General features: G+C 34.8%; 1 protein-coding gene across 1 annotated transcript in view; it reads left to right on the top strand.

The window, feature by feature from the left end:
* Positions 1-18,563, top strand: part of FBXL4 (F-box and leucine rich repeat protein 4) — a 135,214-nt gene that overhangs the window by 53,559 nt on the left and 63,092 nt on the right. Inside the window, 2 exon segments of the mRNA XM_043999398.1 lie at positions 4,435-4,780; positions 8,268-8,512. Coding sequence (XP_043855333.1) covers positions 4,435-4,780; positions 8,268-8,512 — 591 coding nt within the window.

Here is an 18,563-nt window from a genome sequence, read left to right as displayed (position 1 = left end):
TTTTGTATTCCCATAGTAGTTGTCTATGGTTGGGTTCTTTCTTCTTTGTTTACTCATTTTTGTTTTTTTCAATTTTTAGCAGTTTGTTATTATAATCAGCTCTAGTCCCCTGGCTTCAGGTCCTTTTTACTATTATTTTTGGAGCTTTCTTCAGGGTCCAACCTTGGCACTTGTCTCCCTGTCCAAGCTATAGCTAAGGTCCCTAGCCACACACACACACACACACACACACACACACACACACACACACACACACTCACTCACACACACACTCACACTATGCTGGAAATGTTCTTGCTCCCTGAGGACCCTCCAGTGACTGTAACCTTCGGTTCTCCCCTCTGTCCTGGAATTGAAACCAGGAACTCAGCTCTCTTGTAAGTGCCCACAGCCAGTAGCATCCCTGCCTCACTGCTTCTGCATTTGCCAGGACTCACAGGTCCTGTGCTGGTTCCTTCTTGCTTTCAGACACAATCAGGGAATGAATTTCAGTAGCACAGCTGGGCTGGAATTCCTAAGCAGCAGAGGATCCTTCAATCTTCCCCTGCTCAGCTGTCTGACCTCCCCATATTGTTTGTGAGGTGAGTATTCTTGTGGCTAAGGCTGAGGCTACCTCCAAACCCAGCTGTCCCCAGGACTTATTGTTTGTTGTTTCAGTGAAGATAGCTTGGGGGGTTTTGCCCTTCATTCTGGCTGCATCTTCTTCCCTGGGGTGTTTCCTCAGGTCTTCTCCAGTTATCCATAGCTGTGCCCCAAGTCGTGTTTATTTTTGCTGCACTACTTTTTCACCCTTGGGTGCTATTTTGTCTTGTTTGTGGAAGAAATTTGGAGAGCTTGAAATTTTCTGACCTACTTACCATTTTCTGCAATTATTTCTTTAACAAATTCTGCCTTGAAAAACAAACCAAAAACATTTTGCCTTCATTACAGCCACTAGTGGTCTTTAATAAATGAAACTTTGGCGATTTTGCCAACCTTTTCATGATCATTAATTAAACTAGTGAAGCCCCTCTTTGTGCAGTTAGCAAGAGAGCTTAATACAGGCTCATAGTTAAGTCTACAGTCTCAGGTTACCTTTTGACCTTGCCTCCCTTGCACAGTTTACTGCTTTTGAGGAAATACTCTCTTAGAATGCAAGAGAAATCATCTTATCTTCATCTGGATCCAGAACTTCATATAAAAGTACAGATAACAAATGAACAAAATTTTAATAAAGCTGGCAACCCCTGAAGGGAAATGAGTTATCCAGGTATTAATGAAACAGAAAAACGACTGGAGAAGTGATAACATAACCATGTCCCACAGCCCAGCAAGCAGACATACCCAAGTAAATAGCAAATTCTATGTAGACATATGGCTCATTCAGCCAGACAAAGCTCCACCTGCTCATGATTTTATTCATTTTTGGGTAGCAGTACCCTTCCATGCCATCTACTCCCTTCTGCTGTGTATCTTCCCTGGTTCCCACTCTTCTCTGAAGAGAGCAAAAGTTCTTGGGATTCCATTGCCTGATGCAATTTTTATCTCCCATGATCCTTCAGTCTTCCAGCTAGGAAAAATTAAATTCCCCATCACCATCTCTTCCTTCCCCTCTATACCTTACTAATAAGTGACTACTCTAGCCTTTAGTTTCTGAAATTACATTCATCATTAGATATTGTTTATATTTTTTTGTGTACATATGGTCATATATATGTATACATATATCTCTTACTCTGAAGTTTAATAGAATCATCTCTATTATTTTGTATAAGTTTACATCTTCTTTTTTATAGCCAGTGGGGAAATCTTTTGAAACATTGTTTCTATCCCTAGTAAAATTTTGTACAAATTAATTGTTTTAAACCTTCAGCCCAGGGAGAGTTGATATTTATTCATACAATATCAATCAACATAGTATTTAAAAAGATCTATGTAACCAAACTCTGCTGGATGTTGTGAAATAAGAAGGTAAATTGTTCTTCATCTTGAGTTTTTAATTTTGTAAAGGGAAACCAGTATGGTCTGCTATGATGAAGAAATAATTTACCTCTTAATTCTTCTTTAGATATTAGGAGATAGGGATTAGACCTTTGATTTCATTGGTGTTGAGAACAATTCCCATTTCTATTAATGTAGGTCAGCACCTTCTCTACAATTTTATAATCTTAGGGAGTTGGCTAGAGCACTGAGAGGTTAAATGAATTGCCCAGGCTCACACAACCAGTATGTATCAGAAGTGGGACTTAAACCCAGGTCTTTCTGACTTTCAAGACTGGCTTTCTATCTCCTTTACCATGCTGCCTCTAGTATGCCTCAGTTATTTTGTTTGAAGTTAATTCCTAGAACTACAGACATACCCATATTGAAATATAAGTACAAAGTATATAAACTATAGTCTTCTTTTATTTCTCCTTCTTGGGTCCTGGGTATATGACAGGATCACAGGAGAAAGTAACCTGATATCCTTTCATTTAGCAAATATTTACCATTTACCATGTGTTCTGATATGTATGTATAATTGGGTCACGTACATTGGAGAATAAGAGTAGGAAAGACTTGGTTCCTGTCCTCAAGGAGTTTAGACTTTAGCTGGAAAGATGTGACTAACACTTGAGAAATAGAATACATCGAAGCTCTGTAGGATTAAGGGACAAATATCGAGTGAGATATATTGATAGTAAGCACAATGGAAGTAATGATTCATATTTTTAGCACTTCATAATTTATAAAGCACTTATCTCACAGTGAATTTGTAAATATTATTATCTTCATCTATATCAGATGAAGACATTGAGACTTAGGAAAATTACTTGCTCAGGAGCACATAACTAGTAAGTGGCTCAGCCAGTACTTGACCCATGCTTTCTTCCTGTACCATAGGGTTTTTGCCTTTCTGTCAGCCACTTCATCCAGTGAATTGAAATGACCACAACCACCATTCTTAACCTTTGGGAACATTTGATTTCCCAGCTATCTTGGCCTTGGTATAGATATCCTAGTTTTCCTTTATTTCATCTAATGCAAAGTTAGAATTTTTTTGTGGGCCAATTGGGGTTGAGTGACTTGCCCAGGGTCACACAGTTAAGTGTTAAGTGTCTGAGGCTGGTTTTGAACTCAGGTCTTCCTGACTTCAGGCCCAGTGCTCTATCCACTGAGCAACCAGCTGCCTCTTAATGAAGTATAATCAGTTTTAATATCTCGGAAGGATTTACCTTCCAGTGAATCACATCTTTTTCTCTCTAGACTAATATCTGAAGCTATATCCTCTAGAAACTATGTGATGTTGATGTTGGCACCATCATTTCTGAAGCCTGCCTGTATCATGTCAGCTCACCCCATTATTTAGTAGTAGACTTCCATCTCTTCTGGATTCTAAACTGTTGTCTTCCTTCTAATATCCTAATTCATATTTAAGGGATTTCCCTTACTTCTCAGATCATTTGCAGAGCAGTGATTACTTGAGTAAAAATATTGGTCATACCTTTGCTGATTCATGTTATTTTTCTGACACTTCAGCTGAGTCTGTCCCACTGAGTCTCCCCAAATCATCTTACCCTCCTGTCAAATACATGCATTGAATTCCAACCTGGGGAACTTTTTCTCTAGGCTTCCACAGAAAGATATTTTATACATAGGAAACAAAAGAAATCATCCCTTTATAATAAGGGGCCAAATGAGAGAAATGTTGAATGGTGGACTGGGAAGTTTAGACAATCTTATAGACAATGGGGAGTAAACCTCGAGTTCAAGTCAGTGGAGTGAGGTAATAAAAGCATTGTTTTTGGAAAATTAATTTGTTGATTTTAAGAAAGATGGATTGACAGAAGGGAAACATGAGCCTGATCAACTGTAGCTTCTTAACATAACTGAGACATGATGTTATGAGGTGATAGTGGTAAGAACTAACAAGGAACTCACTTATAAAAGACATTTCAGCATAACAAATGGCAGGATCTGGCAACGAGTGGCTGGTTTGGGAGAAGGAAGAATAAGTAAAAGTAAAACAGAAAACTAAAGTTTTGAGTCTGTGATTCTGACAGAAATGGGAATAAGGGGAAATAGGGGGTTGCTTTTTGGGAAATATGAATTTAGTTTCTGTAGTAGAGTCAGTACCATTAGTCAACAGAAGAACTTTTTTGTGAGGAAACTTTTTTTTTTGGTTACTTTCCTTTCCCCTCCTCTCTTTCTTACACCTCTAAAGCCAGGGAAGGTGTTATCTGTGAAATAAAACATCTATGCAGTTGTGGCAAAATATCAAAGTTTGTTGAATCACAGCTATATTTAGTTTTTATTTTTCTATAACTTGGAAATCACCAGGGAACTTAGAAGTTTTGAGACCATCTTTTACATTCTAACAAAGTGCTTAATTTCATAATTTAGATTTGAGTAAGCATACATCTTAATCCATTATTATTATCACCTTATTATAGGTAAAGTTTCTTTCTTTGGCAGATGGGAAATTCTTTGGTCAGAGAGACCCACAAAGGTGAATACTCCCCAGGCTCGACAGTTTAAACCTTGTATCAAACAGATAAATTTTCCTTCAAATCTTATTCGACTGGAAGTAAATAGCACTCTTCTGGACTATTACACTGAATTAGATGCAGTTGTGCTACATGGTGTGAAGGATAGACCTGTACTTTCACTTAAGACTTCACTCATTGACATGAATGATCTGGATGAAGAGGATTATGAAGATAAAGATGGCTGTGGAATGGAGGCTCTTAGCAAACAGTTCAACAGTGCTGCCCTCAAGGAATGGACAAATAATGGCTATTTTGATAAACTGCCTTATGAGGTAAGCCAAAAATAACAATAAAAAATAGAATAGAGTATATTTTACTAATAAAAATATAAAATGCCTCGATGTAAAAATTAATAATATATAAGGTTATTACAAAAATACTAACCCCACTTAAGAGATCATACTTTTTTCAAGTACTCTTTTGTGTGTGTGTGTGTGTGTGTGTGTGTGTGTGTGTAGGTATATATATACATATATAATTTGCTAAAATACAGAGTTCTTTATGACTCAACTGAAGCAGATTTCAAGACTTTTAATTAGCAACACATTTTAAACCCTAATGTGAAATATTTTAATTTCAAGTAATTGAATTTTTTAAAAAATCCATTCATACTTCTTTTTAATTAAAATTAGCATTCTTAATCAATCAATAAGCATTTGTCATTATTAATAAATTTTATTCTTAATGTATTTCCAATTAAACTAAATTTGTGAAGCTTTATTATATCTAACATAAATGACACAGCTGTCATGGAATTTGCAATATTAGAAAACCTAGATAAAAGGGACAGGACTGGAAAGGGGCCAGAAAAAAAATGGGGGGGAGCTTTGACTGTTTAACTCCATTTTCTTTATTCCTCCTTGATGTGCTGTCAGCTTTAAAGGAATACTTATTTGTTTGTTTTCCCAACTAGAGTTCTCTGGCCCTTAGGATGAGTGGAGTAAGGAAGAATGAGTTAAGGAGGTAGGGAGAGGGAAAGAGGAGGGGAGAGGAAGAGAAAGTAGAAAGAGTCAGAAGCAGAAAGAATAGGTGTATTAGGAAAAAATAAAGACTGTTGTATCACCAAGAAGTCCAAGAAAGCACTGTGAGAAAGACTTCATGTAATTGCATTCATAGATACAGTGTGGAAGATGATTTGGAGAAGACTAGAGTGCACAGTCAGATGAACAGACTGTTTTTTGATTCTTAACTCCTCCTTCCAAAATTTGGAGATTTAAAAATTTTATGAAGAAGTTTAGTGTATTATGTTGAAATCGTATTCCATGGCAACTTTATATATGTTATGGATTTGGCTTCTCATCTATCATGTGCCTTGTTTTGCTTAATAGATGAACTAAACATTTTGTACAAATTGAGTATTTTAAATTTATTTAAGGAGCATACTTTTAAAAAATCATTCCATTATGAATACTTTCACTTCCTCTAATTTGTCTTTTGTATAATTATGGATTTTTATATATTACCACTTTGTTCAAAACAAGATAAACTGAGTTCTCTCTAAGTACCAAGTTGCTAATATAAAATAGTAACACTTTTCCTTATTTTTTCTCATTGTTTTTCTCTTATTTTTGTTTTTTTTTTTATATCTTAGGTTGCATAAATTTGTTAACATACTTCATCAGGTATACTGATTATAAATCTTTTCTTCCACTGAAACTTATTTTGAGTTGAATATGATCAGACTTTATTTAAAAAAAACAACTTTCCCAAATTCCCCACTTTATCTGAGAAAAGGCTTCTGCTGTAAACTTTCAGATTTAGATCAGTTAATACTGAATGTATTAAATAGAGTAGTGTGGCTGCTGTATTCCACTATTTTCAGGATTGAAATAGAAGGTTGTGATGTGATCGTCAGGAGAGCTCTCATCATAAAGCAACCTCTACCCTATAAAAATAAGGTTAGTTTTTTCACTGCAGGCAATTCATCCCATTTAATGGATGAAAAGATTACATGTAAGCAACTACTAAGAATATATATACACACACACACACATATGTATATATAAATACATATATATGTGTATATATATACATATACACTTAAAATTTAAAAAGAGATTTAGATGCATTATTTCTTTTTGAATTCTCACAACTAACCTGCAAGATAAGTACTACTGTTATAATGATTCCTATTTTATAGGTAAGGAAATGGAGGAAAGGAGTTATATGACTCACCCATAATTATACATCTTCTAAATGTCAGAGCCAGGATTCCAAGCCATGTCTCTCTTGTCTTTATGGCCGTTGTCCTTTCCACGACACTGTGCTACCTTTCTACACCAAAATGTTACAAAGCATAATACTTCACTGATGAGAAAAAAAAACTGGGGGGGGGAGGATTATAGTGAATAGATTTCTTTTTTATAATTAAATTAGCTTTATTTGGGGATTCCTTCTGAACATACCATATCATATATTCATTATGGTATCAAATTGTTCTATATGCTAGGAAAGAGCAGGATTCTGACATATATCAAAGTCTGTGTTGCTAATGATTAATGAATATTTCTCCATAGGCTTGAAACCTATTAGTTTTTGTTTAATCATAGGTAAAAAGTTCTTTACTTATATTCCAGTACCATAATCTTATTTATATTTCATTATATGATTTCTATTTTTTATTTCAGCTTAGTGTTATATTTTTCAGTAAATATCATGGAATTTTGTTCTATATCAAGAACTAAACAAATGAAAAAGTATGTATTTGCAACTTTGCCAAAAATTCCTCAAGGAGTAATCTTAACTAATGTTTACTGGTATTGTATGTAATATAGGTTATTTAATGTTTAACTTGAAGATGGCTTTAGCTCATTCTTTAAAACTCAAAAATATTTCCAGTTAAAATAGATATAAAAGTAGTTTACACAGTATAACTAACATGATAGGATGATTGATAAATTTGTTCATAATGGTTTAATGATTCCTTTTGTAAAATGAATTCCAAAATGTTACTACTTTATGCACTTAGAATTTATGCATTCTAGTTTTGGTCATCGTAACATTTTAAAGGTCATGTGGTATTTCCCACTTTCTTTGTATGTTGCAAATCATCCTTTCCTTAAAAGCAACATAATTCTGACCAATAGTGAACAGTTTGGGAAATATAGTATATTTATAATTTTTAAATGTCCAAAAATAACAGGGAATCTGTAATTTTAAAATTTTTTTACATTTAAAAACAATTGCATCCCCCTTTCCTGACTATTAAGAAAAAATCAAACATAAAATTTTTTTTACCCCTTCTAGATTTATTTTTCTTCATTTATAAACGTAATATTTTTCCTGTGTGTTTCCTGGAAGTTTAGCTATATTCAGTTGTTGTAGTACAAACTGACTAGTGCTTAACGTTCAAATATGCTTGACTTTCAGATCATTAAATAAGATAAATGTATAAGTTATGGGAAGTAGTTGAGTCATCATTCAAAATTATACTCTTCATTGTTGTACCATTTACAAAACATGCTAGTTATTTGTTGTTCACCTTGAATTTTAGTAGAAATCTTATTTTAGACACAGAGCCTAAAAGTAACTTAAAAAATAAAAAGAAGAGTCAGAAGGAGCTGGGAATATTTTGAATTTTAAAAACCTCTGATGCCATGTTATTGTGTTTTGATGCAAATGGTAGCTTTCTTTTCAGTCTTCATTCTTTATGGTGTTTAGTGCATTAAAAGTCCTGTTTTGATGACTTCACAATTTTATAGTTTGACTTTAATAATCCTAGTTTTTATCTTGATATCCCTATTTTTATCTTTTATATAGCTCATCCAGTTGATTTTGAGTCATCTTACACTTCCTGACCTTTGTAGATTAGCGCAAACTTGTAAACTACTCTACCAACATTGCTGTGATCCTCTACAGTACACTCACCTCAATTTGCAACCTTATTGGGCAAAGCTGAATGACACATCTCTGGAATACCTACAGTCTCGCTGCACCCTAGTTCAATGGCTGAATTTATCTTGGACCGGAAATAGGGGCTTCATCTCTGTTTCAGGATTTGGCAGGTTAGTGTCCAAACATGGAGAGGTTCACCGGAAGACTATGGATAATTTTATAATGATGGTTCAAAATACTGTGCAGTTAATATTTGTAAAATTAAGATAGAAATGTAGTTTGCATAATAGTGGATTGGTTTCTCTTAAAAGTAGTGTCTTGTAGCATCCTCTTTTGGTTGAGTAGCTCAAAAAACACCTTAGCTATAATATTATTTAGTGAAATGATAGCTTTTATGAAAAATAATTTTAAGCAAAGTTCCTTTTTTCATTTTTATGCCAGTGAAAGTTTCTAAAAAATAAAAAGCCTTTTCTCATTCTCATGGTTTCATATTTATATGAATAACACATTTAAAAAACTATTTCAAAATCAAATCTACCTCTCTAATGTGATTTGTCAGAAATGGAAAACAATTTATTACAGAACATTTTTAATTAAATCTTAATTACATGTGCAATGCATCACCCAAATTTAGAAGCTCATTTGAACTAATTATGTTGAAAAATGCAATTGCACGCTAAATGGGGACCACACTTGCAGACCTGCCCAGGTGTTTCTGCTCCCTTCTATTTAAATACTTGGTTTTCTTACTATTAAATGTCACCTGTTAAACATTGGCAGCTTACACAATTGTATATTTATTTAGGAACATAGCCATTTTATCTTATGTTGCAAATTTGTTGGGGTGGGTAGTTCCTTGTTGATGACAATTTCCATTATGTTTCAGAAAATAATTTTCTTATTTTTATTAAATTAAATAAATGATCACCAAAGAAAAAGTTCTCAGGAAACTTCATGGATTTTGTTTTTTACAGGGCAATGAGGGTTAAGTGTCTTGCCCAGGGTCACATAGCTAGTTAAGTGTCAAGTGTCTGAGGCTAGATTTTTAACTCGGTCCTTCTGAATCCAAGGCCAGTGCTTTATGCACTGTGCCACTTAGCTGCCCCATGAAATTTATTTTTAGTGAAAAATATTTTGTCCTCTTATTTTGAAAAGTTAAAAATGAACTAGAGGTATCCCTTGATATTCACTATACCACAATTTTCAAAAAGTTCTATGTGAAGCAACATTTTATCAAATTCATTAACATACTATAAAACCAAAGATAACTTCTCATGGATAAATTTTTGGTGTCAAGATGTCTGAGAATCTGATAACAGTAATAATGCTTAAAGTGTTATTAACAAAATATCCAAAATGTCAGCATTAATGAACAGTATTTCAAAAACATAAACAATATAAAAACAGTCCTGGCTACATTTTTGGTTCTATAGTAATGTTGGGTAGACTTTTCTTTCTATTAGACTTTATGATAAGCTTTAAAAAAGTATACATGGGGGCGGCTAGGTGGCACAGTGGATAAAGCAGTGGCCCTGGATCCAGGAAGACCTGAGTTCAAATCCGACCTCAGACACTTGATACTTCCTAGCTGTATGACCTTGGACAAGTCACTTAACCCTCATTGCCCTAGGCTGGGGGGGGAGGGGGGGCATGTAAATGAAGCCACAAGAGTTGGGATGTACACAGAACCTATGTGATTCTGTGAATTAGATCCAAAGTACAGTATGAATTCCATTTCTGCTTTATGAATTTTATAAGTTTATAATAATTGCATTAATAATAATTAATAGTTTATAATAACTAGTATTTATATAGAGCTTTAAAGTTTGCAAAGCAATTTACATATGTTGTCTCATTTGATATTTACAACTCTAGGAGGTAGGTGTTATTACCCACATTTTACAGATGAGGAAACTGAGACCCAAAACAGTTAAATGACTTGAACAGGGTCACATGGCTAGTGAGTCTCTAAACTTGAATTTAAAATTAGTTCTTCCTGACTTCAGGTCTAGTGCTCTATCCACTGCACAGCCTGGCTGCCTATATGAGAAATATTTACAGTATAAAAATAATATTTTTAATTTCTGAAGGATACATGCATATTTGTATTTGTAAAAATTTGAAGCCATTCATTTAGGAGTTAATTTTTATGCCAAGGGTATTTGCAGTAGGGAGTGGGGAATGGGAATCAGGAAAGGCTTTGTGTAGCTTAAGCATCATCTTGAAGGAAGAGATGAATTCTTTTTATAGAGAGGTAAGGAGAAAGTACATTCCAGGTAAGGGGAATTGTTGGACAGTGCAGATACACAGAACCAGGAGATGGAGAGTTACATGTGAGCAATAGCAAGAAGGCAAATTTGTCAGTGCTGTAGAATTCAAGAAGGAGAGTAATATGTAATGACTGGAAATATGGGTTGGGTTTATGTTGTAAAGGAGATTAAAAGCCAAGGAGAAGTTTCTGTTTTATTCTAGAGGTGGTAGAAATCCCCTGTAGTTGAGTAGGGGCGTTGGTCAGATCTTAAGGAAAGTCACTTTGGCAGCCATGTGGAAGATTGACTGAAATAGGGAGAGAGGGAGAGAAAGAGAGAGGGGGACAGGGAGGAGGTCAATTTAGAGGCCATTGCAATATCGTACAGAAAAGGTGATGAAGGTCTGACCTAGGGTTGTAGCTGTATGAATAGAGAAAAAGGAACACATTTAAGAGATGTTGTAGAAATAGAAATGACAAGATTTGGCAACTGATTGTGTATTATGAGGTGAGTAAGAATGAGAAGTTGACGATAACATTTAAAATACAAACTTGGAAGGCTGGAAGAATAGTGATACCCTCAACAGAAATAAGAAACTTTGGAAGAGGGATGGGTCATAAGAAAAGATAATGAGTTCCGTTGGACACAATGAGTTTTCTATATCTCCAGAACATCCAGTTTCAAATTTCAAATAGGCAATTAGTGATGAAGGACTGAAACTTAGGGAGAGACTGAATATATTGATTTGTGTTTCATTTGTAGGTGACAATTAGATCCTTGGAGCCGATGAGCTCACCAAGAGAAGTTTAGAGACAAAAAAGAAAAGGGAAAAGCAGAGATCATTGGAGAATACCCACAATTAGGGGGCTTGATATGGTAGATCAGCAAGTAAAGGAAATTAGAAAGGAATAGGACACCCAGGTAGGAGAGTAAAGACAGTAATATCATGAAAAGATCAGAAAGTCATAGTCAGTGACAGAAATAACAGTAGGTGTATGTACTTATTAGACACATTATGGTAGCCTGAGGTCTCTCTCTCCACCAAGGACTTAGTCCTCACCTCCTTAATTGAACTTTTCAAGGAGAAAAAAGGCAGGCAAAAGGACAAGAGCACTTGGTTGACTACTATTTCTGGCACGCGCTCCAGTTTTGTTTCCATAGCCAATTACAGAGGCTCCTCTTTACCAGGTGGTTACTATACCAGAAATAGTTACAAAATGTCTGTGGATACCCCAAAGTCCATGTGGATATTGCAGTACTTGAGCACTCTGAATCTGCTCATAAGGGCTGGGCTCATTGGCCTGTCTCCCGTTATACTTGTTTAAATTTTCTTATTCATATAACTAATTCTAGTATGTAAGATGAAATAGGAAGAAATCAGCAATTAGCTTTTCTAGATTTTAGAGTTCCTCTTTGCAAGATTAAGGCTTCAGTGGGGCAGCTAGGTGGTACAGTGGATAGAGCACCGGCCCTGATTTCAGGAGGACCTGAGTACAAATGCGGCCTCAGACACTTAACACTTACTAGCTGTGTGACTCTGGGCAAGTCACTTAACCCCAATTGCCTCACCAAAAAGAGAGAAAGAAAGAAAGAAATTTTAAAATAAGATTATGGTTTCATTTTTTAACTAGAAATTTAATCTCTGTTATCAGTTCGCTCAAGTTAGTTGCTTGAACTTGTTTAAACAATAACAAAAATACAAAAATGAACATAAGTACTTTATATTTAAGTATAGTATTTTAGTAAGTAAACCATTTGATCTGTCATAAAAAATTTATTTATGCTTTTCAAAAACTCTACCATCATTTTCTTGCTCCCTAGAATAGAATCCTTTCTTGTAACAAAGAAGTACAAAGCAAACTGGCACACTGACCAAAGACATTCAATACTAATATCATCTCTTTAAATCCTCATTGTTTATATTAGGTGAATATTTATTAAAGGGATGAGGGGAGTATTATTTTTTCAAGAGGGGCATTAAAAGTTTTTCTGACTGATTGCTGTTGGCCCCTTTACTTTGACTACTGAATTGATAGTCATTATGATTTTTAGGCAGCATTCCCAGAATAAACAATAAATATTCATAACTTGATTATTAATGAATAATCTATGAATAAGTATGGTCTATTTATGCTCATTACTGTGAACAAGATTTATTTATAATAATTTTAAGAAAAAAGATTTTTTTTTCCAAAGTGTTAAGTGATCGGTTTCTAGAGTTTTGGGGAAAAGACTGATGTAGTTCCTTCTTGTTGCTGATAATTTTTACATAGATACAACACTATATCTCTGTAGCTGTTGATTCATGCTTTTTCTTATGAATTCTTAGGAAATTCTATCCCTAAAGTACTCAGCAAGTGGATTTAGATAAAGACACTGGTACTTAAAAACTTTGATCAGAATAGGTAACTCTGTCCTTTCTGTCTATGCAAGTCTGTAAATCGATAGCTTAAAATATTATCTACATTATCAGTCTGTATGCAACTTCTTATTAAAATAAAATTTCTTATAATTTTCCAGTTCTTCTTAAGTCACAAGAATCTAAGGAGATTCTTATTTCTACATCACTATATGTATGTTGAAATATAACCATATTCAGCTCCAAGATTTTTCCTTATTTATTTTTAAACTGTCCCTAATTTGACTAAAACCAATTAATGATACTTTCAGTGAGGTAGCAAGTATTTATTAAGCACTTACTATTTATTATGCACTGTGCTAAGCGCTAGAAATACAAAGAAAGGCAAAAATTGTCCCTGTACACATAGAATTCACATTCTACTAGAGAAGATAACATGCAAACAACTCTATATGCATGATACACACACACACACACACACACACACACACACAAAGTAAATGGACATTCATCTCAAAGGGAAGACACTAGCAGTGGGAGGATTGGGGCAGGGTTGGAGGAGTAGGAAAGTCTTCCTGCTGAACATGGGATTTGAGCTGTCTTGAAGTCAAGAAATGCAAAGATGCAGAGTTGAGTCAGAACATTCTGTTTCTTCTCCTGAATCGTATCGTTTGATTTGTTTTACTGGTATTTCAATATATTCTTCTCAATCTTCACTTACATTTTTGTTTTTGTCCCAGTCTCTAAAATGCAATACCTTGTTTCCATATGGACTTTCCAAAAGTCCTAGCACGTCACTCTCCTCCGAAAATTGCAGTGGTTCTCTGTTGCCTCAAGGACAAAATACAGACTTTTCTGTTTGACAAAAGTCCTTCACAAATGGCCATTAGCATGACTTAGATATCAATCCTCTTTATCCACTCTATGGTCCTGCCAAACTGACTTGCTTACTATTCCTCACATATAACATTCTATTTTTTTATTTGCAGTAGCCTGCCCCTCATGCCTATAATGTACTTCCTCCATACCTCTTCCACTTGGAACCCTTAGCTTTCTCTAGAGTTTAGCTCATCTGCCACTTATAACTATTAGTGCCTTCCCTGTCCTCCAGTTTAATTTTTTGATTGGGGCAATGAGGGTTAAGTGACTTGCCCAGGGTCACACAGCTAGTAAGTATCAAGTATCTGAGGCTGGATTTGAACTCAGGTCCTCCTGAATCCAGGGCCAGTGCTCTATCCACTGCGCCACCTAGCTGCCCCCTTAATCTTAATATAATAGAACTTTGTACTTATTTTGTACCTATTTATTTTTGTGTATTTTTGTTTATGTTCATGTGTACGTTATGTTTTCCCCAACATCATATGTGCCCCTGAGCACTGAGACGTTCTCATTTTTGTCTTTCTGTTCCCAGAGCCTAGGACACTGCTTGTTCTATAGTAGGCACTTAATAAATACTTATTGATTGGTAGATGATATAAATAGCTTATTATACAGTATCAGTTTTACTGTTTTAATTAATGTGTATGTTTTGTGTATCTCATTTAAGTATCAGTATGTTTCTCTCTGGAAGAAAAAGTTCTTTCTGATTCTCTTTCTACTATACTGTACCTGTCATAGGGGACACCTAGATGTTCAAAAAGCCTTAGTACAGTTTTAAGCACTAATTTTTAAGAGCATAAAACTGCTCTAAAACTTTTGGAACACCTTGTATGTAGCTAAGTATTTGATAACTACTTTTTTAATAACCTATCCATAATTTCTTTTATCTACTATAGATAATGTACCAAATAAAATTACAAGTTACTTAGAATAACAATAGTTTAAACTTTTTCAAGATTCATTGCACTATGAATAACAAACACAGTTAGGAGTCAGGAGGCCTAAGACTTTCACTTGATGCTACTACTACCTTCTTACTAAAGAGGCATGCTCTGAGGATTAGTGCCTGATGCTGGAATGAGTAAACTGATATTAAATTGTTCATTCATGTGATGTTAATTATTTCAGGGTGCAAAATATCATTTAGAAAATGACTTCTTTCTCTGTACTATGTATTACTTTGGAAAAATTAATTCACCTCATAAGGATAAGCAATTTATTTCTACATTAGAGACTTATTTACTTGATAGCATGAGACAGTTTGGGATGCCTTACTTGAGGACAAGCCTATTCAAAATACCATCATCATCATCAGTAATTATTTTGTGAGAATCTACCAAGTGTATCACATTCTCCTGGTGTTGTAACAAGCATAGAAGGGAGACATAAATTGGAAAAGCTACAAGCTTACATAAAACTAGTTATTTCAAGGTGACAGGCTAACTATAAGTTAGCTATTTTATGCTAAGAAGTAGCTTGTTCAAGGTGAACAAATGGTTGGCTAAGGTAAAAATTCTTATTATACATTAATAAATTCTGATAGAAATAATAGTTGGCTCACAGTAAGTCTCTAGATTCTTCTACCTTCTTGGGAGGTATATGCTTTGGTAAATGCAGTGAAAAAGAAATTAATGTAAATTTGTACTAAGAAAAGAAGAGACAATATATGATATGATTATTCATTTAACCTGTCTATAGCAAAAGTATTCAATGGAGAAATCAGGTGAAGAGGGAAAGGAAGCAAGATAAAAATCAACATTTTTAATATATCTGTCTCTCTTATTCCTCTAAATCACCATGAATGTTTTGCATTGTCAGCATTTGGATTTCTGATGCTTAATTTGATGTTAGTCTATAAATTCTTTACTATTATCACTGCCTAGGAAAATATAGTGCCTAGGAATTCTAGACAAATAAATGTGAAACAAATTACCGTGAAGCATAATGGAAGTGCTTAAAAGTTGGAATCATTGGAGACTTGATTCTGAAAGAGTTGATTTATTTTAGAGGGTGTCATTTTCCATATAAATCTCTAAAAAATGGTTTGGAAAAATAGAATGTTCTATTATGTGGGTCAGATATAAAGGCAGGATTTTAAAAACTGCTTTTCCCCCCTGTAACAATGTGTTAAAAGTATAAACTTTTCATAACTTGCTTCAAACTTGCAAATGTGTAAGTAATTTGGAAATTTTCAGTGTTTCATAGTGTTCATGGTTAGAAAAGTAGAGAAAATACTATAGTTTTTTTCATAGGATTTTAGCACTAGAGCTGGATAGGACCACAAAACCATATAGACCAACCCCCTCACTTTACAAATGAGGAGATTGAGGCTGAGGGAGGATTTGTGACTTGCCCAGTTTCATACATCAGAGATGGGATTCAAACTCTACTGGCCTTCTGACTCTACTGAGACACAAAACAGTTAAATGACTTGAACAGGGTCACATGGCTAATGAGTCTCTGAACTTGAATTTATTAATTTTTTTTCTGATTTTGTGTTTTGCCGGGAAGTCGGGGTTAAGTGACTTGCCCAGGGTCACACAGCTGGTAAGTGTCAAGTGTCTGAGGTCAAATTTGAATTCAGGTCCTTCTGAATCCAGGTCTAGTGCTCTATCCACTGCACCACCTACCTGCCCCCTCTGAACTTGAATTTAAATTGAATTTAAACTTGGTTCTTCCTGACTTCAGGTTTAGTGCTGTATCCACTGCACAGCCTGGCTGCCTATATGAGAAATATTTACAGTATAAAAATAATATTTTTAATTTCTGAAGGATACATGCATATTTGTGTTTGTAAAAAGTTGAAGCCATTCATTTAGGAGTTAGGGGTGAAGGATATTTGCATTAGGGAGTGGGGAATGGGAATCGGGAAAGGCTTTATGTGGCTTAAGCTTCATTTTGAAGGAAGAGATGGATTCTTTTTATAGAGAGGTAAGGAGAAAGTACATTCCAGGTAAGGGAATTGTTGGACAGTGCAGATACACAGAACCAGGAGATGGAGAGTTACATGTGAGCAATAGCAAGAAGGCAAATTGGTCAGTGCTGTAGAATTCAGGAAGAAGAGTAATATATAATGACTGGAAATATGGGTTGGGTTTATGTTGTAAAGGAGATTAAAAGCCAAGGAGAAGTTTCTGTTTTATTCTAGAGGTGGTAGAAATCCCCTGTAGTTGAGTAGGGGCGTTGGTCAGATCTTAAGGAAAGTCACTTTGGCAGCCATGTGGAAGATTGACTGGAATAGGGAGAGAGGGAGAGAAAGAGAGAGGGGGACAGGGAGGAGGTCAATTTAGAGGCCATTGCAATATCGTACAGAAAAGGTGATGAAGGTCTGACCTAGGGTTGTAGCTGTATGAATAGAGAAAAAGGAACACATTTAAGAGATGTTGTAGAAATAGAAATGACAAGATTTGGCAACTGATTGTGTATTATGAGGTGAGTAAGAATGAGAAGTTGACGATAACATTTAAAATACAAACTTGGAAGGCTGGAAGAATAGTGATACCCTCAACAGAAATAAGAAACTTTGGAAGAGGGATGGGTCGTAAGAAAAGATAATGAGTTCCGTTGGACACAATGAGTTTTCTATATCTCCAGAACATCCAGTTTCAAATTTCAAATAGGCAGTTAGTGATGAAGGACTGAAATTTAGGGAGAGACTGAATATATTGATTTGTGATTCATTTGTATATAGGTAGCAATTAAATCCTTGGAGCCAGAAGTCACAATTTCTATTTTGAAAGGATATAAGAAGTACTGGAAATCAGAGAAAATATCTAGTCCTCCATCTTGTTGGTCATATGACCTGGAAGTCTTGATCACTTTCTTAGCATAATTCCAACTTCTTCCCAGAATGGTTAACCGAATTTACAGCTCCAACAACAGTACATCAATGTACCTGTCTTTCCATACCCCCTCCAACACTGTCTAGTTCCATGTTTTTTCATCTTTACTAATTTTGGAGGTGTGAAGTAAAACCTCAGAGTTATTCGATTTGTACTTTTTTATTATTGGTGATTTCATGGTATTTTTCATGTGATTGTTTAGTAATTTGAAATCCTTTTCTTTATTCATATCCTTTGCCCACTTTTTCATTGAGAAATGGTCTTAGTTCAAATTTTAATGAGTAAGCTTTGCTCAGTTGTATTATATATAGCAGAAGGGTTTATGTTTTAATTTCACTTGCTCCTAGTGAGTTTACTCCATATATCTTCAATATGGAGCTATTAGGTTATTAACAAAGAATGTTTGATATTTTTATTGTAATTGAGAGGCAGTGTGGGATAATGAATGGATAGAGAACTGACCTAGAAGCCAGGAAGACTTGGGATTAAGTTCAGCCTCTAACCCTTACTGACCATGTGATACTGGGTACATCCCTTCACTCACAGTGCTCTAGGCAGCTAAGATGATAAGTACAGAGAAGGTACTGATCTGCATTGGCTGAAGGTGTTTCTTCACTATACCAGTGAAAGTACAGGTTCAGCCCCTGGCCTTTTTTACTTGAATGCAAATAGCTAATTGCAATAGATAAAAATATCTGATTGTGGAGATTGAGTTAAACTTCATTCTTTGCCTATTTTTAAATCATACACTTTCTCTTCTGCATATTTTTTAAAGTGGCATATTAATGCTAATATGTATAGTCATTTAAAACAATATAGAAAATAAGTTATGAATTCTATTTTATTATATCAATCGACACTCCTTTAGAAAAATCTCAAGTAACTAGAAGTA

Source organism: Dromiciops gliroides, chromosome 4 (genome assembly GCF_019393635.1).
Source record: "Dromiciops gliroides isolate mDroGli1 chromosome 4, mDroGli1.pri, whole genome shotgun sequence".
Lineage (NCBI taxonomy): Eukaryota > Metazoa > Chordata > Mammalia > Microbiotheria > Microbiotheriidae > Dromiciops > Dromiciops gliroides.
Note: the sequence above shows the minus strand (reverse complement) of the source record. Positions and strands in the feature narration are given on the sequence as shown.